We start from the raw sequence: 16,942 nt of genomic DNA, 5'->3' as shown, positions 1-16,942 counted from the left end.
AAAGGCCTCTCTCTCCTTTTCTGCTTCTCCGTCTCCTCCTTCCCCCACCTACCCAGCAAGCAGTTTCAATCAGTAACTTTGGCATCCGGAGTGCATTCGATGCTGTGCTACGCACACTGGGCTGGTTCAGCATGATTTGGGGCATGGTTTTCATTAGAGCATCAGCCAAACACTCATTCCTCATTTGCTGCACTTTCCAGCAGGCGATTTGGTCTGGCTTGGGGCAGAGGGAAGGCACCAGTCGCTACTTCTCTCGGCGTTCTTGACTCCCCACAAAATGGGGAGGACTCTTCTTGGAAAGAATATTCTCTTTTTTTTTTTCCCCTCTCTCTCTCTTTCTCTCTCTCTAACGAGAGTCAGAAATATTTTGGGGCCAGAATCAGCAAACATTTCTGGAGAGTGTGAAGATTTCCAAGATATTCTTTGGAGGCGGCTGCTGGCAATTCTCTTGGACCCAAAGCTGCCTAACAAGGAAGCAGGGGAAATTCAAGATATTCAGAGCCCGGTGATCCTATAGTTACAACTTTTAGATTTGTGGATTTCAACTCCCAGCTATGCTGGCTGGAGAATTCTGGGAGTTGAAGTCCACAAGTCTTAAAGTGGCCAAGTTTGGGGGCCCCTGGTCTAGTGCAATATGAATGCAATATCAGGGGTTTTCAATTCAATGTGTGGAGCGTGAGGGATGTGTGTTTGTGTTTATTTTCATAGTCATAAATTGTACACTGAAGATGATGTTTTATTTCGTTGTACGAGGTGCAATGACAATAAAAGTAAAGAGTAGTTGTAGGGGCCCCAGTACACTGCCTGGGGCCCATAATGCTGTTAAGACGGCCCTGCACAATGCCATGGTTTCTTTGGATAAGGTGTGTTCTGACCCAAGCCTTGTTCCAAGTAAACAAACACCAAACAGAGATAAAAGCAAAACTTCTTCAATGCTTCTCTGTGAATTCCATTCATTCACAGTAAAAAGCTATTATAAACTAATTGTCCTAGATAAGAACGAGCCTTGCCAAGGTGGTGCAAGGCTGCCAGGAACCCACTACATAAAGTTGCCAAGAAATATTCCAAACAAAAAGTCTCCAAACACAAACCAAGATAGTCTGAACTTCCACAAGACTTGAAGTGCAAGAACTTCCTTGCTTCCTGCAAAGAATCCCACCTCTGAGGGCTGGCTTTTATCCCTTAAGGGAGGGTCCATTACCTTACAGCCTTACTCCCGAGTCACCCGTGCTGCGGCAGCTGCTCTTTCCTCCAAGCAGTCCTGCACGCATGCACACTTGGCACAGGCTCCTTGGGGGCCTCTTCCTCGCTGCTGCCAGACTCCACAATCTCCGAAGGCAGCACCGCACTTCCTGATGGTCCTGGCCTCATCCCTCCATCACACGCAGGCCCCTCGTCTGAGTCCTCACTCTCTGAGATCTCAGCCATCCCCACCTGCTGCCAGTGAACCACAACAAAGTGTGAAAAAACCATGTTCAACGTCCCCTTCCATGCAAGGCCTTGGAGGGCTCCCAGACAGCTTCCTGCAAATTCTCCTGGGACCCACCTGGAAGTTAAAGGTTGCCAGGGTTTTTAATTTTTGTTTGTTTTTTGTTTGTTTTCTGGCTTCCTTCTTCCTTTCACTTGCCAAACTAGCCTACAGCTTTGCAATTTCCTGGTTGTCAGCTTCCCAAGTCCTAATCTTGCCCACCTCAGCTTGGCTTGGCTTGGTTTGGGATCGTCCAAGAATAACTAAGCGCGTCAGCCACACCCATGCTGTTGAAGCCCCGCCCCTTGTGCATCCATCAACTTGTCTTGCGCCCACAAAAGGGCGGGGCTTTCCAGCATCCCGCCCACCATTGTGGCTCTCGGCCATCCTCCAGTGGCACTCCTGGCTAAAACACGGCCATCCATGGAGGCTTGAAGGAAAATTCCCTCCAGTTGAGCTAAAACGCCCGATGGCCGTAGAGACACCTTCGTCTGTTCTTCTGGAAGCAACGGCCGTGACTGCTGCGTCCTTCTTCCAGAATATTTTGTTTAAAAACAAAAAAACTTCCCCTTGTGGGATTACTAGTGGTTTCCCATCATCCTAGTTTTCCCTTCAGCATCAGAGCAAATGGGTGACTGTGAGTCGGTAACTATCTCGGTGCAAACCACTTCACAGGGAGCTTGTGGTGGGGAAAATGAGAGAGAAGAGCATTATATAAACTCCGAGGAGTTGCACAAAATGAAGACGGGGTGTAAAGTTAAAAATTGACCAATAAATTGGTGAGGGAGGGAGAGAAAGAGAAAAAAAACAAAAAGGAAGAAAAAGGAAAGGAGAGAGGGAGGGAGAGAGAGAGACAAAGAAAGAAAAAGAAAGAAAGAAAAAGAAAAAAGAGGGAAAGAGAAAAGGAAGGAAGGAGGGAGAGAGAGAGAGAGAGAGAGAAAGAAAGAAAAAGAAAGAAAGGAAGGAAGAAAGGAAGAAAGAAAGAAAGAAAGAGAGGGAAAGAGAAAAGAAAGGAAGGAGGGAGAGAGAGAGAGAAAGAAAAAGAAAGAAAGAAAGAAAGAAAGAAAGAAAGAAAGAAAGAAAGAAAGAAAGAAAGAAAGAAGGAAAGAAGGAAAGAAGGAAAGAAGAAAGAAAGAAAGAAAGAAACCCAACTAGTCAAGTCTGACTCTGCTTTGACTTTTTTGAATCCATTCAAAGTTGAACAGGGCTTGCTTGGCAATATGCACTATGTTTAGTTAATTTCATTTCATTTCCACGGAAATAGTTGCTTGGTTCTCCCATCCTTTTAAAAACACACAGCACCCAATAGGCCTTTGAAAAACCCCAGAGTGTCTTTGGCCAGGGAAGATGATGTTTTGTGCAAGGGAAGGAGAACCAGGATCGGAACCAGGTTAGGTAGTCAGAACCCTGCGCTCTTCGCCTAAGAGAGCAATTTCCAAACTTGGCAACTTTAAGACTGATGGACTTCAACTCTCAGAATTCCTCAGCCAAGTTTGGCCTAAGACAAAGGGGAAAAGATAAAGATCGTTCTTATGCTGTCAGGATTTTTTTTTAAAGATGATTTTTAATTAACTCTGAGCTGGCAGATGGCCAAGTGAAGCGCTACCTTCCAGTCTGATCTCTTTCCAAGAATTGTTTTAAGATCTTTGTGCAACTAGGAAGGTGATGCAATTCAGTCTTTTGTTTTGAAGCTATCAGGAAGCTTCCTTCTTTTAATACACTGAGGGCTCATCAACTTGTTTTGTCCTTTTCAAAAAAAAATATATTGAATTTTAATTGGAGTGGTGGGATCTGGTTGCCTGTTGAGGCATCAGTGGACGTGAAGTGGGTATATTGGCCCCTGGGAGTGAGCTGGCCAAGGAGACAAGTGTCTGGAAGGGTCCATTCATTGGCCTCCTTTTGAATTTTCAGCCAGGTTTGCGGGTCAAAAAAGTCACAATGGCAGTGGTAACGATGCAAGCGAAGTTCCCCTTTGTAACATGCGCAGTGCATGGTTCTGGAGCCATCTTTTGGACCGCTTCACGACTCTGGATACTCTTGCTCTATGATTCAGCATCAAGGCCAAGATTGCTCTGGATTTCCTTTCTTGTCTGAGAACCTCATCAATTTGCTTCTGCAAAATGGGCCCTCGGACAGCTAATGAGATCTTCAGAAGTCTTTTGAGGGGTTGGTGCCATCACTGTCTTCCATTTGGCTTCTTGGGGTTGTTATTTTTCTTTTTTTTTCTAGATTCCCTTAAGTGGCCTTTTTTGATAAGCCTGGTTCCTCTTGGCATGCTAAAGACCAGGGGTCTCCAACCTTGGCCACTTTAAGACTTGTGGACTTCACTTCCCAGAGTTCCTCAGCCAGCCATGAATGATAGAGTTGGAAGAGACCAGAAGGGTCATCTAAGTCAGGGGCCTCCAACCTTGGCCACTTTAAGACTTGTGGACTTCACCTCCCAGAGTTCCTCAGCCAGCCATGAATGATAGAGTTGGAAGAGACCAGAAGGGTCATCTAAGTCAGGGGTCTCCAACCTTGGCCACTTTAAGACTTGTGGACTTCAACTCCCAGAATTCCTCAGCCTGCTTTGGAATTCTGGGAGTTGAAGTCCACAAGTCTTAAAGTGGCCAAGGTTGAGACCCCTGCTCAAGATAGCCATCTATCTGTCTTCCTAATGTGCCCACAACTTTCCAGATGGGCCCACCACCGTCGCCATTTCTCCCTATCTGGATTCCGAGTTTCAACATTTGTTTTGCAACCAACAATTTCCAGGAAGAAGTCAGAGGAAAATTATGTAAACGAATGCTTTGTTTGTGCCGGGAATAAAAAGAAAGAAAGAAGGAAAGCTGTCTCGTGCCTGTGATGAAGTGAAAAAAATCACTTCGCTGAGCAAAATATTAACCCTGCTGCCCCCACTTGAGCTGAACCGGGATCCAGCCAGGAGCTCCAGACAACAAAAGAAGATTGGATGGAACTCGGGGGAGACCACAGCCCTCTTATGAAATATTCTCAGAAAGTGGAAACATGAGTTCTTGAGTCACGACAGTGATAAATGAGATCAATGATGAATGAGACCAGCCAGAGAGTCTCAGGCTGGGAAAAACACACCAGGAACTATATTTGTCTAGCTATGATTTCATGCCTCCCCAGGCAGATTATACCTCTTAATCTCTGTGGCTGTGCAGGTTGAGGATGATGGGAACCGTAGTGCGACACCTCTGCCTGCTAGGTGTTGAGAAGGCCTACAGAACCAGCCTCTCACAACCAGATGTGCCAAAGCGGAAGAAATTTGAAGAAGAATCTAATCTAAAACCATTTTGATATGCCTAAAGGGGGGAAAAAAGTATAATCTGTTCCTTGGGGATTTCACAAAGGCCAACTTCTCTCCGACTCTTAAAAGGCATACATACTTTGCAATGTTTTCCAATGTTGCAAAGGAGCGACTTTTTCACTCCTTCTTGCTTTTTTTTTTTTACAGATCCACAATGGAAATAAAAGAAAGAGGGCTTTGAAATTTGGCACTTAACTATGAAAGTTGTTTGTTGGTTTCAACTGTTTTGTTTGAAAACTTTCCTCCTTGCTAGATGAAGCCCGGAATATTTTACACGATTCGGTTATTTAAAAAAAACAAAACAGTTTTGGAGCGCTTAAGTGGAAAAACAGAAATGGCAAGAAATTTATTTCGTTGGCTTCTTGTTCATCTTTTTCACTAGTTCAGCTTGTCTATTACTTAGTCTATTTTTTCATTTAAGGAAAAAGATTCTGGGAATGTGAGGACCCCCCCAGTTCTTTAAGGATTCATAAAGAAAGAAAAGGGAAGGAAGGAATATTCCCGTGACTTAGATAAACAAGGAAGAATTCCTGATATTTTTGCACATACCCTACACAGGTCAAGCTATGGTATAAACATTGGTGGTACAGAGTTCATCCTTCCATTCTTCCTGCCTCCAGTGAGGACATTTTTGTTCAATTTTGCAAATTCATCAGTCTCCCAGATGAGAAAGGATACACAGTGTTCTTCTTAGGAGGCAGATTTCCTTTCCATCGGAATCGCAAAAGAAATGGATATCATGTGCACCAGGAGGAAAACATAGTTGCCTCAGAATAACCCAGGAAGGAATGTGCTGGGGCAAAATCTGTTTTTCACAAGAGAAGCCCCAAACCAAGCAGATGGACAGATGAGAGAGAGGCTCCCTTTGGGTGTGATTGTCTGCCTTCCAATGTTAAAATTATCTGCTACTGCAGATAATTATGGAAAGTTGAGTAGAGTGGAGTGGAGTGGAGTAGAATAGAGCAGAGCAGAGCAGAGCAGAGCAGAGCAGAATAAGGGTAGGATAGGATAGGATAGGATAGGATAGAATAGAATAGAATAGAATAGAATAGAATAGAATAGAATTCTTTATTGGCCAAGTGTGATTGGACACCCATGGAATTTGTCTACCATACAGAAGCTCTCAGTGTACATACAAACTACAAAGTGATAAATCGTAAATCATAGGATACAAACAAAGAAGTGTTGAATCACAAGACACCAACAGGAGAAGGTAATAGGAAAGTTGAGAAGGATAACAGCAATACAGCCCTGCTACATGGGTGAATATCTATAAACCTAAGACAGTGCTGTGGGAATTAGGTGTTCGGCATAGGGATGGTATGGGAGAAGAAAACTGTCTGGTTGTGTCTAGTTGTTTTGTCATGTTGAAGAGGAGACGCTCAGATTCTTAGCACTATAGGAGGACAACTTTCTTAGTCTTCTGCGGCAAGAAATGTTGGTCTGTGGTGGCATCTAATGAAGTGAGCTGCTGTTCAAAAAAGCTGATCCTTTGAATAAAATTTGGTAGTTGGACTCCAAATAGCACAGAATTCGTAACGATCTCTCCTAAGAGGACTCCGCAAACTCCCCAGGCAAAATCTTATCCGCAGAAACGATGACATTAGTAACCTCAAAGAGTTTAGAATCCCAGTCAGTGATGTTCCACGATTGACATTTTCATCCCATTTATTTTTTTCAATCGTCCCATTATTTTTTTCAATCTTGAGCAGTGAAGAGTTGCAAGCAGTGTTAGATATTTTGGAGCTTTAAGTAAGGGACAGTGCTTCGTTTATTTTGGGAGGGGAAAAAAAGAGCTTGCTGTTGTGCAAACCTTCGTTATTTTTTTGTTTTTGGAATTTTTGCAGTTGCTAAAGGATTTGCTGAGTGCAGTTGAGGTTTCCTTTTCGGCCACCTCCCGTTGTGAAATGCACACATTTCGTGGCCGGGGCATTGTGCTTTAACTCTGTCCAGCCATGATCTACAAGCCTCTCTCTGTCAGCTTCCCTCCCCCAGTCTGCAGTGTCAGAATTACAATACTCCTGTTGGGCTGTTGCCATGGTTACAGATGTGTGTTTGGAGTGCTCATTCTCAGGTTGCTTAAAAATTGCCAATTGCAACTCCCATAAAACAAGTCAGAAATGCATCTGGATAGTCAGTCCACACACACAAAAAAACCTACACAAAAGTTAAGATACGTTTTAGTTATACCCCAGACTTGAGTAACTTCAGAATGGAAAGGTTGCTGTGTTTAATCTCAGAGGTCTCCAAACTTGGCAACTTTAAGACTTGTGGATTTCAACTCCCAGAATTCTCTGGCTGGAGAATTCTGGAAGTTGAAATCCACAAGTCTTAAAAGTTGCCAAGTTTGGAGACCCCTGGTTTATCTGAATGGAAAAGTTGCTTTATCTGAAAATAAAGCTGTAGCTTACTTACAAAGCTGTGTTGAGTGTTACTCTTATGCACCAAAGTAGGGTAGAAGATCCATTGCTTCTGATGAAAAGGAGTCATTTGCAAAACTAACCTTCAGAGTGGTCACTGAATGGACTGTTGTAAGTCAAGGTCTACCTGTATACAGTTTCTGCCCTTGTTTGCCCTTAAGGCACACTCCTGTAGGTGCCTCTGAAGGTAGTTTGGGGAGGTCATAAAAATTTGTTTGATAAATCAAACCAGTAAGTCTGGAGGGTGCTGTGGTTGAACGAGGCTGTCCTGGGCTCGTTTGATGCTTATTTGTGGAAGTGTTAGCATTGACGACAGAGAATGAGGGGGCTGGATGGAGTCACTGAAGCAGTTGCCATGAGCTTAAATGGACTCCAGAAGATGGTAGAGGACAGGAAGGCCTGGAGGAACGTTGTCCATGGGGTTGAAATGGGTTGGACACAACTTCATCAACAACAACAACAACATCTCATGGCCCTTTGGATGGTTTGATGTCTTCTCAGATAGTTGCCATTTGAAATGCCTTGGCTTTCTTTCTGTTTTGGGGGCTTCATTTGGTCTGTCTTAGTATATGTGCAGGGGTCCCCAACCTTTCCAGCTTTGTGGACCGGTGGGGGGGAGGGGGGGAGAGGAAATGGTTCTGTGTAAGTGGCAGGTGTGTGCAACTCCATTTGCACAAGCTCATGTAAATGGAGCTGCATGCGCTCACCCGCTGCTCATGTGGTTCGGTTCTGACTCTGGTTCTGGCTCAGGGGTTTAAGGCATCTGGATCTATTTAGCATAGGTAAAGGTAAAGGTTCCCCTCGCACCTCCATGCTGGTCGTTTCCGACTCTAGGGGGCGATGCTCATCTCCGTTACAAAGCCGAAGAGCCAGCACTGTCCGAAGACGTCTCCGCGGTCATGTGGCCGGCAGGACTAAATGCCGAAGGCGCATGGAACACTGTTCCCTTCCCACCAAAGGGGTCCCTATTTTTCTACTTGCATTTTTTTTTACACGCTTTCGAACTGCTCGGTTGGTAGAAGCTGGGACAAGTAATGGGTGCTCACTCCATTATGCAGCACTGGGGATTCGAACCGCCGAACTGCCGACCTTCCTGATCGACAAGCTCAGCGTCTTAGCCGCTGAGCCCCTGTGTCCCTTTATTTAGCACACAACACTTTAAAAGCTTTTGGGGAGATCTTTGTGGGTGGATTGAGGGGATAGTCTGGAAGTAGGAGAAGGAAAATGGGAAGAGCTATGTCAGAGGGGAGCATGGCTGCCGTGTCTCACTCAAGCAGAGGTGGCCACAGAGGGAAGGGTGTCACGGGAACTGCACCACGAAAGCTCTGTGCATTTTGTATCTGTAACGTGTGGTGGCCGCAACCATCGTGACCTTTTTTGACCCCTGCCCTGATGGGATGGCTCTGCTCCCGAGTCGTCTTTTCTTCAGACTGAACTGCGGCTTTCCTGATTACCTTCCTTTGAACTTTGGATCTCGGTTTGAAGAGCCCTGAATTTAAACCCCCACAAAATAAGTGAGGGATGCATACGCTGGGACTTCTGTATTTGAAAGCAGACCGGCTGAAGCCGAATGATTTCACAGACAATGAGCCACGGTGGCGCAGTGGTGAGAGGGCGGTACTGCACGCTCCTTCTGCTGACTGCCGGCTGACTGCAGTTTGGCAGTTCCAATCTCATCAGGCTCAAGGCTGACTCAGCCTTCCGTCCTTCTGAGGTCAGTAAAATGAGGGGCCAGATTGTTGGAGGCAAGAGGCTGACCCTGGAAACTGCTTAGAGAGAGGGCTGGAAAGCCCTGTGAAATGGTATAGCATCCTAGTGGCATTGTGGTTAGAATGCAGTATTGCAGGCTAACTCTGCCCACAGCCAGGAGTTTGATCCTGACCAGGTCAAGGTTGGCTCAGCCTTCTGTCCTTCCAAGGTGGGTCAAATGGGAACCCAGACTGTTGGGGGCCATAGGCTGACTCTGTAAACTGCTTAGAGAGGGCTGTAAAAGCACTGTGAAGCGGTACATAAATCTAAACGCGATTGCTATCAGGGACCTCAAAGCAATTCTCCCAAGCAGCAGGAGTGGAGCATCCCAGAATTAATTCCAGAGAAGCTTCTCAGCCAGCATGGCTAGAGATTGTCCCGAGGAGAACAAGGCCAGGAGATACGCAGAGGCTCATTCGATGCTCTCATTCAGGAGCGTTTCAGCAGAGGCATGACGCTGACCCATTTTTGCACCGCTCAGGGTTGGAATGAACCAAAACGTTGCCTCTTGGGTTGGACAAGGGAAGACTTGTGGCCTTGGCTGTCTGGCCAAATCTAAGGAACGACCTTTAGGTTCCAACCCCCGACTTGGTTTCGACCAACTAGCCAAGCCAAAGTGGTCAAGTTAAAAATCCTACCAGCCGTTGCACAGCTTGTAGGTTTAATTACAGGGCAACCTGAAGATGGATATAGTGCCTGGGAGACTAGCGGGCAGTTGTGTGACAGCCCTGGAAGGAATAGCAACAAAAGAAATGCGGAAAGCATGGAAAGGCCTGGGTTCAGATTTCCACCCAGCCCTGCTGCCCTTCAGGGGAAGCCAATCTTCAAGGCTCAACCAGGGCAGAGGGGAACTTCCAAGGGAAGCTCAGAGGGAGGGAGAAAGGCGGGAGGGGAAAATCTGTTTGTGGACGGGCTTATTTCTTCTACAGATAGTTCTTGAATTACTATCATTCTCTTAGTGGCCATTGAAAGTTACAGCAGCACTGAAAAATAGAGAGAGAGAGAGAAAGGGAGGGAGGGAGGGAGTCAGAGGTGGTCTTCAACCGGTTCGAACCAGTTCTGGAGAACCGGTAGCGTAAAATTTGAGTCATTAGGAGAACCGGCCACTCCCGCCTCTGACTGGCCCCACCTTCATCTCTTCTCTGCCTCCCATTGAGTCCCAGCTGATCGGCTGGGTCTCCTTTGGTTGCCCTGCAAAAGGAGAACAGAGCTGGAAAGCAGGTTAGTGGGGAGGGAAGGGGGATTTTGTAGTATCCTTCCCCTGCCACGCCCACCAAGCAACACCACACCCACCAAGCCACGCCCACAGAACCAGTAGTAAAAAAAATTGGATCCCACCACTGATGGGAATGAGGGAAGGAGAAGGAGCGAGAGATAATTCTTTATTAGCCATGTGTGACTGGACACACAAGGAATTTGTCTTGAATGCATAAGCTCTCAGTGTACGTAAGAGAAAAGATACACTCATCAAGAATCATAAGATAAAACACTTAGTGATAATCATAGAATACTAAATAAGCCTTCAAATCATACTAGGAAATTAAATAAACAATATAAACCATAAAGATACAAGCAACAAGGATACAGTCATAACTGAGAGGAGATAGGAAGGATGAGAAGAAGAATAGTAATACAGTCTTAGTAAATAGTTCGACAGTGTTATGGGAATGAGTTGTTTAGCAGAGTGATGGCATTGGGGGAAAAACTGCCCTTGTGTCTAGTTGTTCTGGTGTGCCGGGCAGGATGTGAGGGGTCTGTAAATATTTTCACAGCCCTCTGACTTAGGACCATTTTTCACACTTAAGACCATTGCAGCGATCAAAAGCAAGGGTCTTCCAACTTGGCAAGTTTAAGACTTGTGGACTTCAACTCCCAGAATTCTCCAGCCAGCTCTGCTTGTTGAAGTCCATAAGTCATAAAGTGGCCAAGTTTGAAGACCCTTGCTTTTGAGAATAGTTGTTGCTGGGTGTTGGTGAACACTGGTGTGTCACCCAAACTGTGGCGTGTCAATTTTGACCTGCACGTCCTAGGTTTGGAATCACTATTTTAGTAAATCAATGTGGGTATCCATTCCTTCACAAGCACCCATCAGCAGGGTTGTTATTCACATCTTTTGCACCAATTCTGTAAATCTCGGGAGAAATGGGACAACAGCCCTACGGCTCCAGGATCCAGTAAAACACCATGAAGAGAGAACGTGCTTGCAAAACTAGATATATTCATGAAAGCAGAATTTAACTTTAACAATTAACACTGAACAAAATTGTATTAATAAAATAAATTGCTAGCAGAAAGGCCTATCCTAGCTTCAGTTGAAGGCTAAAGGGAAATATGATTGTAGTTTACAAATATCTCAGTGGGTGAAATATGTTGTTGTGAACTTCTAAAGTAGGACAAGTTTCAGCAGGTTGAAAATAAAAGAAAGAAGATTTGGGCTGCATATGAGAAGGAGTTTTCTAAAGAAACGAGTGGTTGATTCAGTGGAACAGTCTGCCTGGTTTTGCCTTAGAGCAGAGGGGTCTCCAAAGTTGGCCGTTTTGAAACTTGTGGACTTCAACTCCCAGAATTTCCCAGCCAGCGTGGCTTAAAGTTGCCACATTTGGAGAATCCCTGCCCTAGAGATTTTCAAACATGGCTTGGATGATCTGTTGGGCAAAGTTTATTAGATTCCTACACCAATTGGGCTGGAATGGATGTCCAGTTCTTAACACTCTGTGATTTTTATGATGTGTGAATAGAATTTAATATTAAAAAAGAGATTTAAAAAAAAAACACTTATAAGCCAAGCTCAAACAATATGCCGGAATAGAATAAAACAAAGTTGGGTCATTTTATGGTGTGGAAATTTGCTGTTTCTTTTAGCATGGTGTATGAATTGGGCCATCACCTGAAGCCATAACCAAGTTTCTCCCTGTAAATAAGAATGGCATATTTTTAAGCAGGTTTTGGGTTAAGCTTTGATGTGTGAACCATTCCCCTTTTCTATCTGTCCCCATTGGTCGTAAATATAGAGCAACATCCTGTCAATTATCGAGTCAAGTGGATTCTCTTATTGTTTCAAAAGAAGATGGAAACAGTGTGAAGAATGAAATATATTTGGCTATAAAGCTTCCCACACCCTAATTGTTCCTTTCAGAGTTGCTTCAAACTGAAACCACTTTCTCTGCTTCTCTTTCCAGACGAGAAACCCTTCGTAGTGGAGGACACATACTTACTCTGCCCAGCGCCTGTCTTACAAGAAGTTGGCATGTAGGTTTATGAAAACGCACACAAGAGTTGTTGGGGTTTTTTGCTGTAATTTTCACTGGTGAATTTCCTTTTGCTTCTGATCTGTCCATGAGGATTTCAGTAATTTGGGGAGGGGGTGGAAGCAGCGGTTCTGAATAGCTCTGCTATCCAAGGTGACCAAGAAGCGAAACAGAGGGTAGAACATGGTGATGGAGACCCCAATCCTTGGCCATTGCGGGAACGGCTTTGATAGCAGCGATGAGCCCGCCATCGAGAAGATTGGCTCTTGCCTGCCATGGAGGGGCCCATTCCATTGGTATTCTGGTCATTCAGCAAATCAAGGCGCCTTCTCCAGCTTGGTTGCCCTGTAGATATATGAGGGTAGACTTCCATTCTTCACAGCTAAAGCCCAAGTCCTCTGAAGACCACCTAGTTGAAGGTATCTGAGCAGAGGTGGGATTCAGCCGGTCCTGACCAGTTCTGGAGAACCAGTAGCAGACATTTTGAGCAGTTGGGAGAACCAGCAAAGATCACCTCTGACTGGCCCCACCAATCCCATCTCTTCTCTGCCTCCCATTGAGTCCCAGCTGATTGGCTGGTTCTTTTTTGGTTGCCCTGCAAAAGGAGAACGGAGCTGGAAAGCAGGTCAGTGGGGTGGGGAGGGAAGGGGGGTCTTGCAGCATCCTTCTCCTGCCACGCCCACAGAACTGGTAGAAAACGTTTTTTGAATCCCACCACTGTAATCACTGAGCTCTACAATGCAAAGAAGGTGCTGGGTTTTCAAATCTCAGAATCAGAATAGAGCTGGGAGGGACCTTGGAGGTCTTCTAGTCCAGCCCCCTGTTCAAGCAAATGGTTCAGACAAGTGGTGGCCCAATCTCTTCTTCAGAACCTCCAGCGATGGAGCCACTCACAACTTCTGGTTAATTGTCCTCACTGTTTGCAAGTTTCTCCTCACAGTTCCAGGTTGCTTCTCCCTTGGACGACTCTCCACCCAGCAAAAGACCATTCCTTTGTCTTTTCCCACCCCAACAAGTCATTTCTCCCCTCCTTCCTTGTTTTAGGGAAGCTGCCCTTCAAGTGAGCATGAACGATGGCCTCAGCTTCATCTCCAGCTCCGTCATCATCTCTAGCACACACTGTGTAAGTTGGCTTAGAATTCCACCCTTTTGCTTCTGGGACAAAAAATCCCCGTGAGTTTGAATCGGAGGGTCATGGAGAGGCCGCCCGCACGAGGATTTCAGGTCTGGCTTCCCTTGGAAAGCCTCTGATTAATGAGTCTTTAAGAAGAAGCTCTTTCGTCCTTTGCTAGTCTGGGGCTGTATGAAAGGCAGCTGTATGAAAGAATCCTCTTTTGAAGGGAGAGTTTTGGTCACGTCCCTGCCAGAATTTCTCCAATGGAGAGAGAGCCAAATAAAGGCACTCAGAACATGCAAAGAAAGAGAATGCCAATGCCTTCTATTACAGATTAACAGAGTTGGAAGGGACCTTGTAGGTCACCTAGTCCAGTGGTTGCCAACCAGTGGGCTGGGGACCATTGGTGGTCCGTGAGAAATTTTGCTGGTCCGCAGAGAAATGTCACCCCCAAAGCAATTAATCCAGGCTGTGCTGCCCACATGGCCTGCGGGAACACAAGGTTTGCATCGCTTGCATTGCAGACAACAGGAGGTAGTGAGGGGAGGGGGAAAAGGGAGAAGAGGGGACTGCATGCAAGGAAAGCAGCCAAAGTCTTTCTTCCTCTCCCCCAAACTGTGCCAGAAATGAGTCTTTGGGACCCTGCAAGGCCTCCTGCTCCAAGAGGCCGCGCCGGCAAAGACTCATTTCTGGTGGAGTTTGGGGGAAAGAAAGACTTCTGCTGCTTCTGCTGCTTTCCTTGCACGAAGCCAAAAGTCTCTCTCTCTCCCCCTGAGAACGGAGCTGCGATTCCAAATAAAGAACGATCAGTTGGTAGGAAAAACAGAGTGGGGAATTTTCCTGCAGGCTATTTTTGGAGATTTTCCCAGGGTCTGTGGTCTGCGGGATTTAGATTGATGAGTTTGGTGGTCCCTGAGGTCCAAAAGGTGACCCCTCCCAAGCAGGAGCCCCTACACCATTTCCGACAGTCCGGTCTCTTCTTGAAAGCCTCCAGGGATGAAGCTCCCACAACTTCTGAAGTTTGCCTTCAGATCTACCTTCAAATGCAATCGCATTTTTATCCTGTGGGTTGTGGAATAGTATCTGCATCATGAGTACTGTATTTTTATTTCATTATACAAATATAATGCAGGCAGTCCTTGACATACAACCAATTCATTTAATGACCAAAGTAACAACGGCACTGGAAAAAAAAATCACTCATAACCATTTTTCACACTTGCAGCCATCCCCCACGGTCAAAACTCAGATGCTCAGCCAGTGCCATTGTACCTCGGGTGGGAAGATCCCCAGAGTAGCTGTGCACTCCAATGGCTACATTCAAAGTTTCTGGCATCAAAGGATGTTGAGACTATTGTGGCCCACCAACAGCCAGAGGAGCTGGCAGCAGATTCAGACAGTGAGGAGGTTGGGGAGGAACCTGGGCCAGTCCTGGAGTCTGGGGGGCTTGGACGAGGGCTCTGCATCGGAGGCAGAAATGGGGACAGGGCCATCTGACAGTTTTCAGCTGCCTTTGGAGTTGGACATCAATGAGGCAGAGGAACAGCAGGAGCCTGTTCCCGATGTGCGCATGTGCCAAGCTGCCAGGAGAAGGGAACAGTTAAGGAACAAGGGTCGACTTGGGAGTAAAGCCACAGGTGGATGGAGAATAGCCCCTCCAAGAGGTAATAAAGAGGAGCGAAAGGAAAATGGGGTTTGCAGGAGACAATTAGTTCAATTCATTAGGGTGAAGATCTGTTCCTGACTTCTTGGAAAGTCATTGCTGCTACAGCGTGGCGTTTGGAAGGTATCGGCTTGGCAGCTCTCCAAGCTGATAAAGGCCTGTCGTTGTGAAATCTCCTGAAAGACTGTTGGCTGGGATTTTGCTGGAGAGGAATTCACTGTAAACTAAATAAAAGGGGTTTTATCGGGACGAGGAGTCAGCTTCATGATCTTGGGAAGGTCTAGGTCAGAACAGAGACTTCCTGGAAATGTCCTCTATAACTCATAGCCATGACCTCTGCCCTGACACTCCCTCGCACTGATGATGTTGCTTAGCTGGCTCGTGAAATGTCTGCAAGGCGATGACCAAGCTCAGAGAGTGCCAAGAACTCCATAACCCATGGGGATGGCCAACTGCGGTGCATCGTTTGGCCGTTGCCAAGGCGGAAAGCAGATCCTGTCTTGGACTTGTCTCTGCATAACCATCTCAATGGGAAGCTGATGAAGAGGTGCACTCCAAGGTACATTCTCAATGGACTTCGCAAACGCTGCCCGGCCAGGACTCAAACGGAGCAGGAGAAAATATTTGTCCGTGTTTCGAGCCCTATGAGGGAGCCCAGCCTGGCACAACCAAAGCCAGGGCCCCATGGCTTTGCAAACAAGGCTCTTGAACCCTGTCTTTCCCGGATAAAAACAAAAGGAAGTTTTGTCTGGCAAGGCCAGAAGAGAAGGAATGAGATGTATATCTCAACTGCAGTGGCCAAGGGCAGATTTATCTTGTAGTTTCAACTCTTGTATAGGATCCCACTGCTCACAATATTTTGGAAACGTTCTAGAACCTCTACAAAAGTCTTTGGCCTTCAATGAATTCCATTTCATATTTAATTATTCCCCCTCCCCATTTATTTTCAGGTTTTTAACTGAAATAAGGAAACAGCTCTCAAGGGAACCCACGGGGTGGGATCATGCAGTCAAAATGTTGGCTGCAAGGATGCGACACATGAAAGCCAAACCATGGTTTGATTGCCATCTCTTGGCCGCCATCTTGGGGTGTGTGTGTGTGTGTTTTTGACCTTGTGCTCATCCCGATGGCTTTGGTAGTTCAAAGAACTGGTTTATGCTTCCTTTGTAAATAGAAGGGAGATGGGAAGAGCAACCTCTTAGAGACAAGATCCTGGAACATCCTTCCAGCTTGGGGGCTGCGCACGATCTGCACACCAAATCTCCAATTTCCGTCTCCCAGCCCCTCCCAGCAAATCATTTGTTCTGATTGGATGCCGTCCTCCTTCCTTCAGTTCCTTGAAATATGAAATTAACCAGCCTGGCTTTGGGTGAATGGAGAGAAGCCTTGGGGAAGTGGGAACAGCCTTGGAACTCCAAGGACCGGGAGGGGGTTGAAGAAAATTCCCCCCTTAAATCTTATCAACAATTTTCCTTTCAAGAGAAACGTCCACGTGAAATGTGAGCATCTTCTCAAGAGCTGCTTTTCATCTGGGCCTTGGCAGGGAGAGGAAAAACAGGCTCCCTCCTCCTCCTCTTCCTCCTCCTCCTCCTCCTCCTCCTGCTCTTCCTCTTCCTCCTCCTCCTCCTCTTCCCAAGGGCCACCCAGCATTTCTGTTTTACTGAGCTGATTCTGTCTCCAGCGAGGGGATCTCAGAAGGAGGACTTTTGGGTGACTTTAGAACTTGCAAATTATCCAACTTGGGCTCTAGACTAGAAGAGGTGAAACGTTTCAAACTCTTTGGCCAAACCCGATGTGCTGCTTCTGTTCTCCCTATTATTTGTCCTGTGTTGAGTCCCTCTGAAATCTATTGCTGAATGTCTCCATTTGCTTTAAGATATCGGGCTCTATTTTCAACACAGAGCAAACTCCACTGATCACCTCTCTCTGCCTTGCCCTAACACAGGAGGTCTTCAAACTTGGCAGCT

General features: G+C 46.1%; 1 protein-coding gene across 1 annotated transcript in view; it reads left to right on the top strand.

Moving 5' to 3' along the window:
* Positions 1–16,942, top strand: part of ANTXR1 (ANTXR cell adhesion molecule 1) — a 106,978-nt gene that overhangs the window by 53,645 nt on the left and 36,391 nt on the right. Inside the window, 2 exon segments of the mRNA XM_087969595.1 lie at positions 12,130–12,199; positions 13,243–13,321. Coding sequence (XP_087825721.1) covers positions 12,130–12,199; positions 13,243–13,321 — 149 coding nt within the window.

This window comes from Notechis scutatus, chromosome 7 (genome assembly GCF_049901735.1).
Source record: "Notechis scutatus isolate UNSWTSFEM ecotype Mainland chromosome 7, rNotScu1.2, whole genome shotgun sequence".
Taxonomy (NCBI): Eukaryota; Metazoa; Chordata; class Lepidosauria; order Squamata; family Elapidae; genus Notechis; species Notechis scutatus.
Note: the sequence above shows the minus strand (reverse complement) of the source record. Positions and strands in the feature narration are given on the sequence as shown.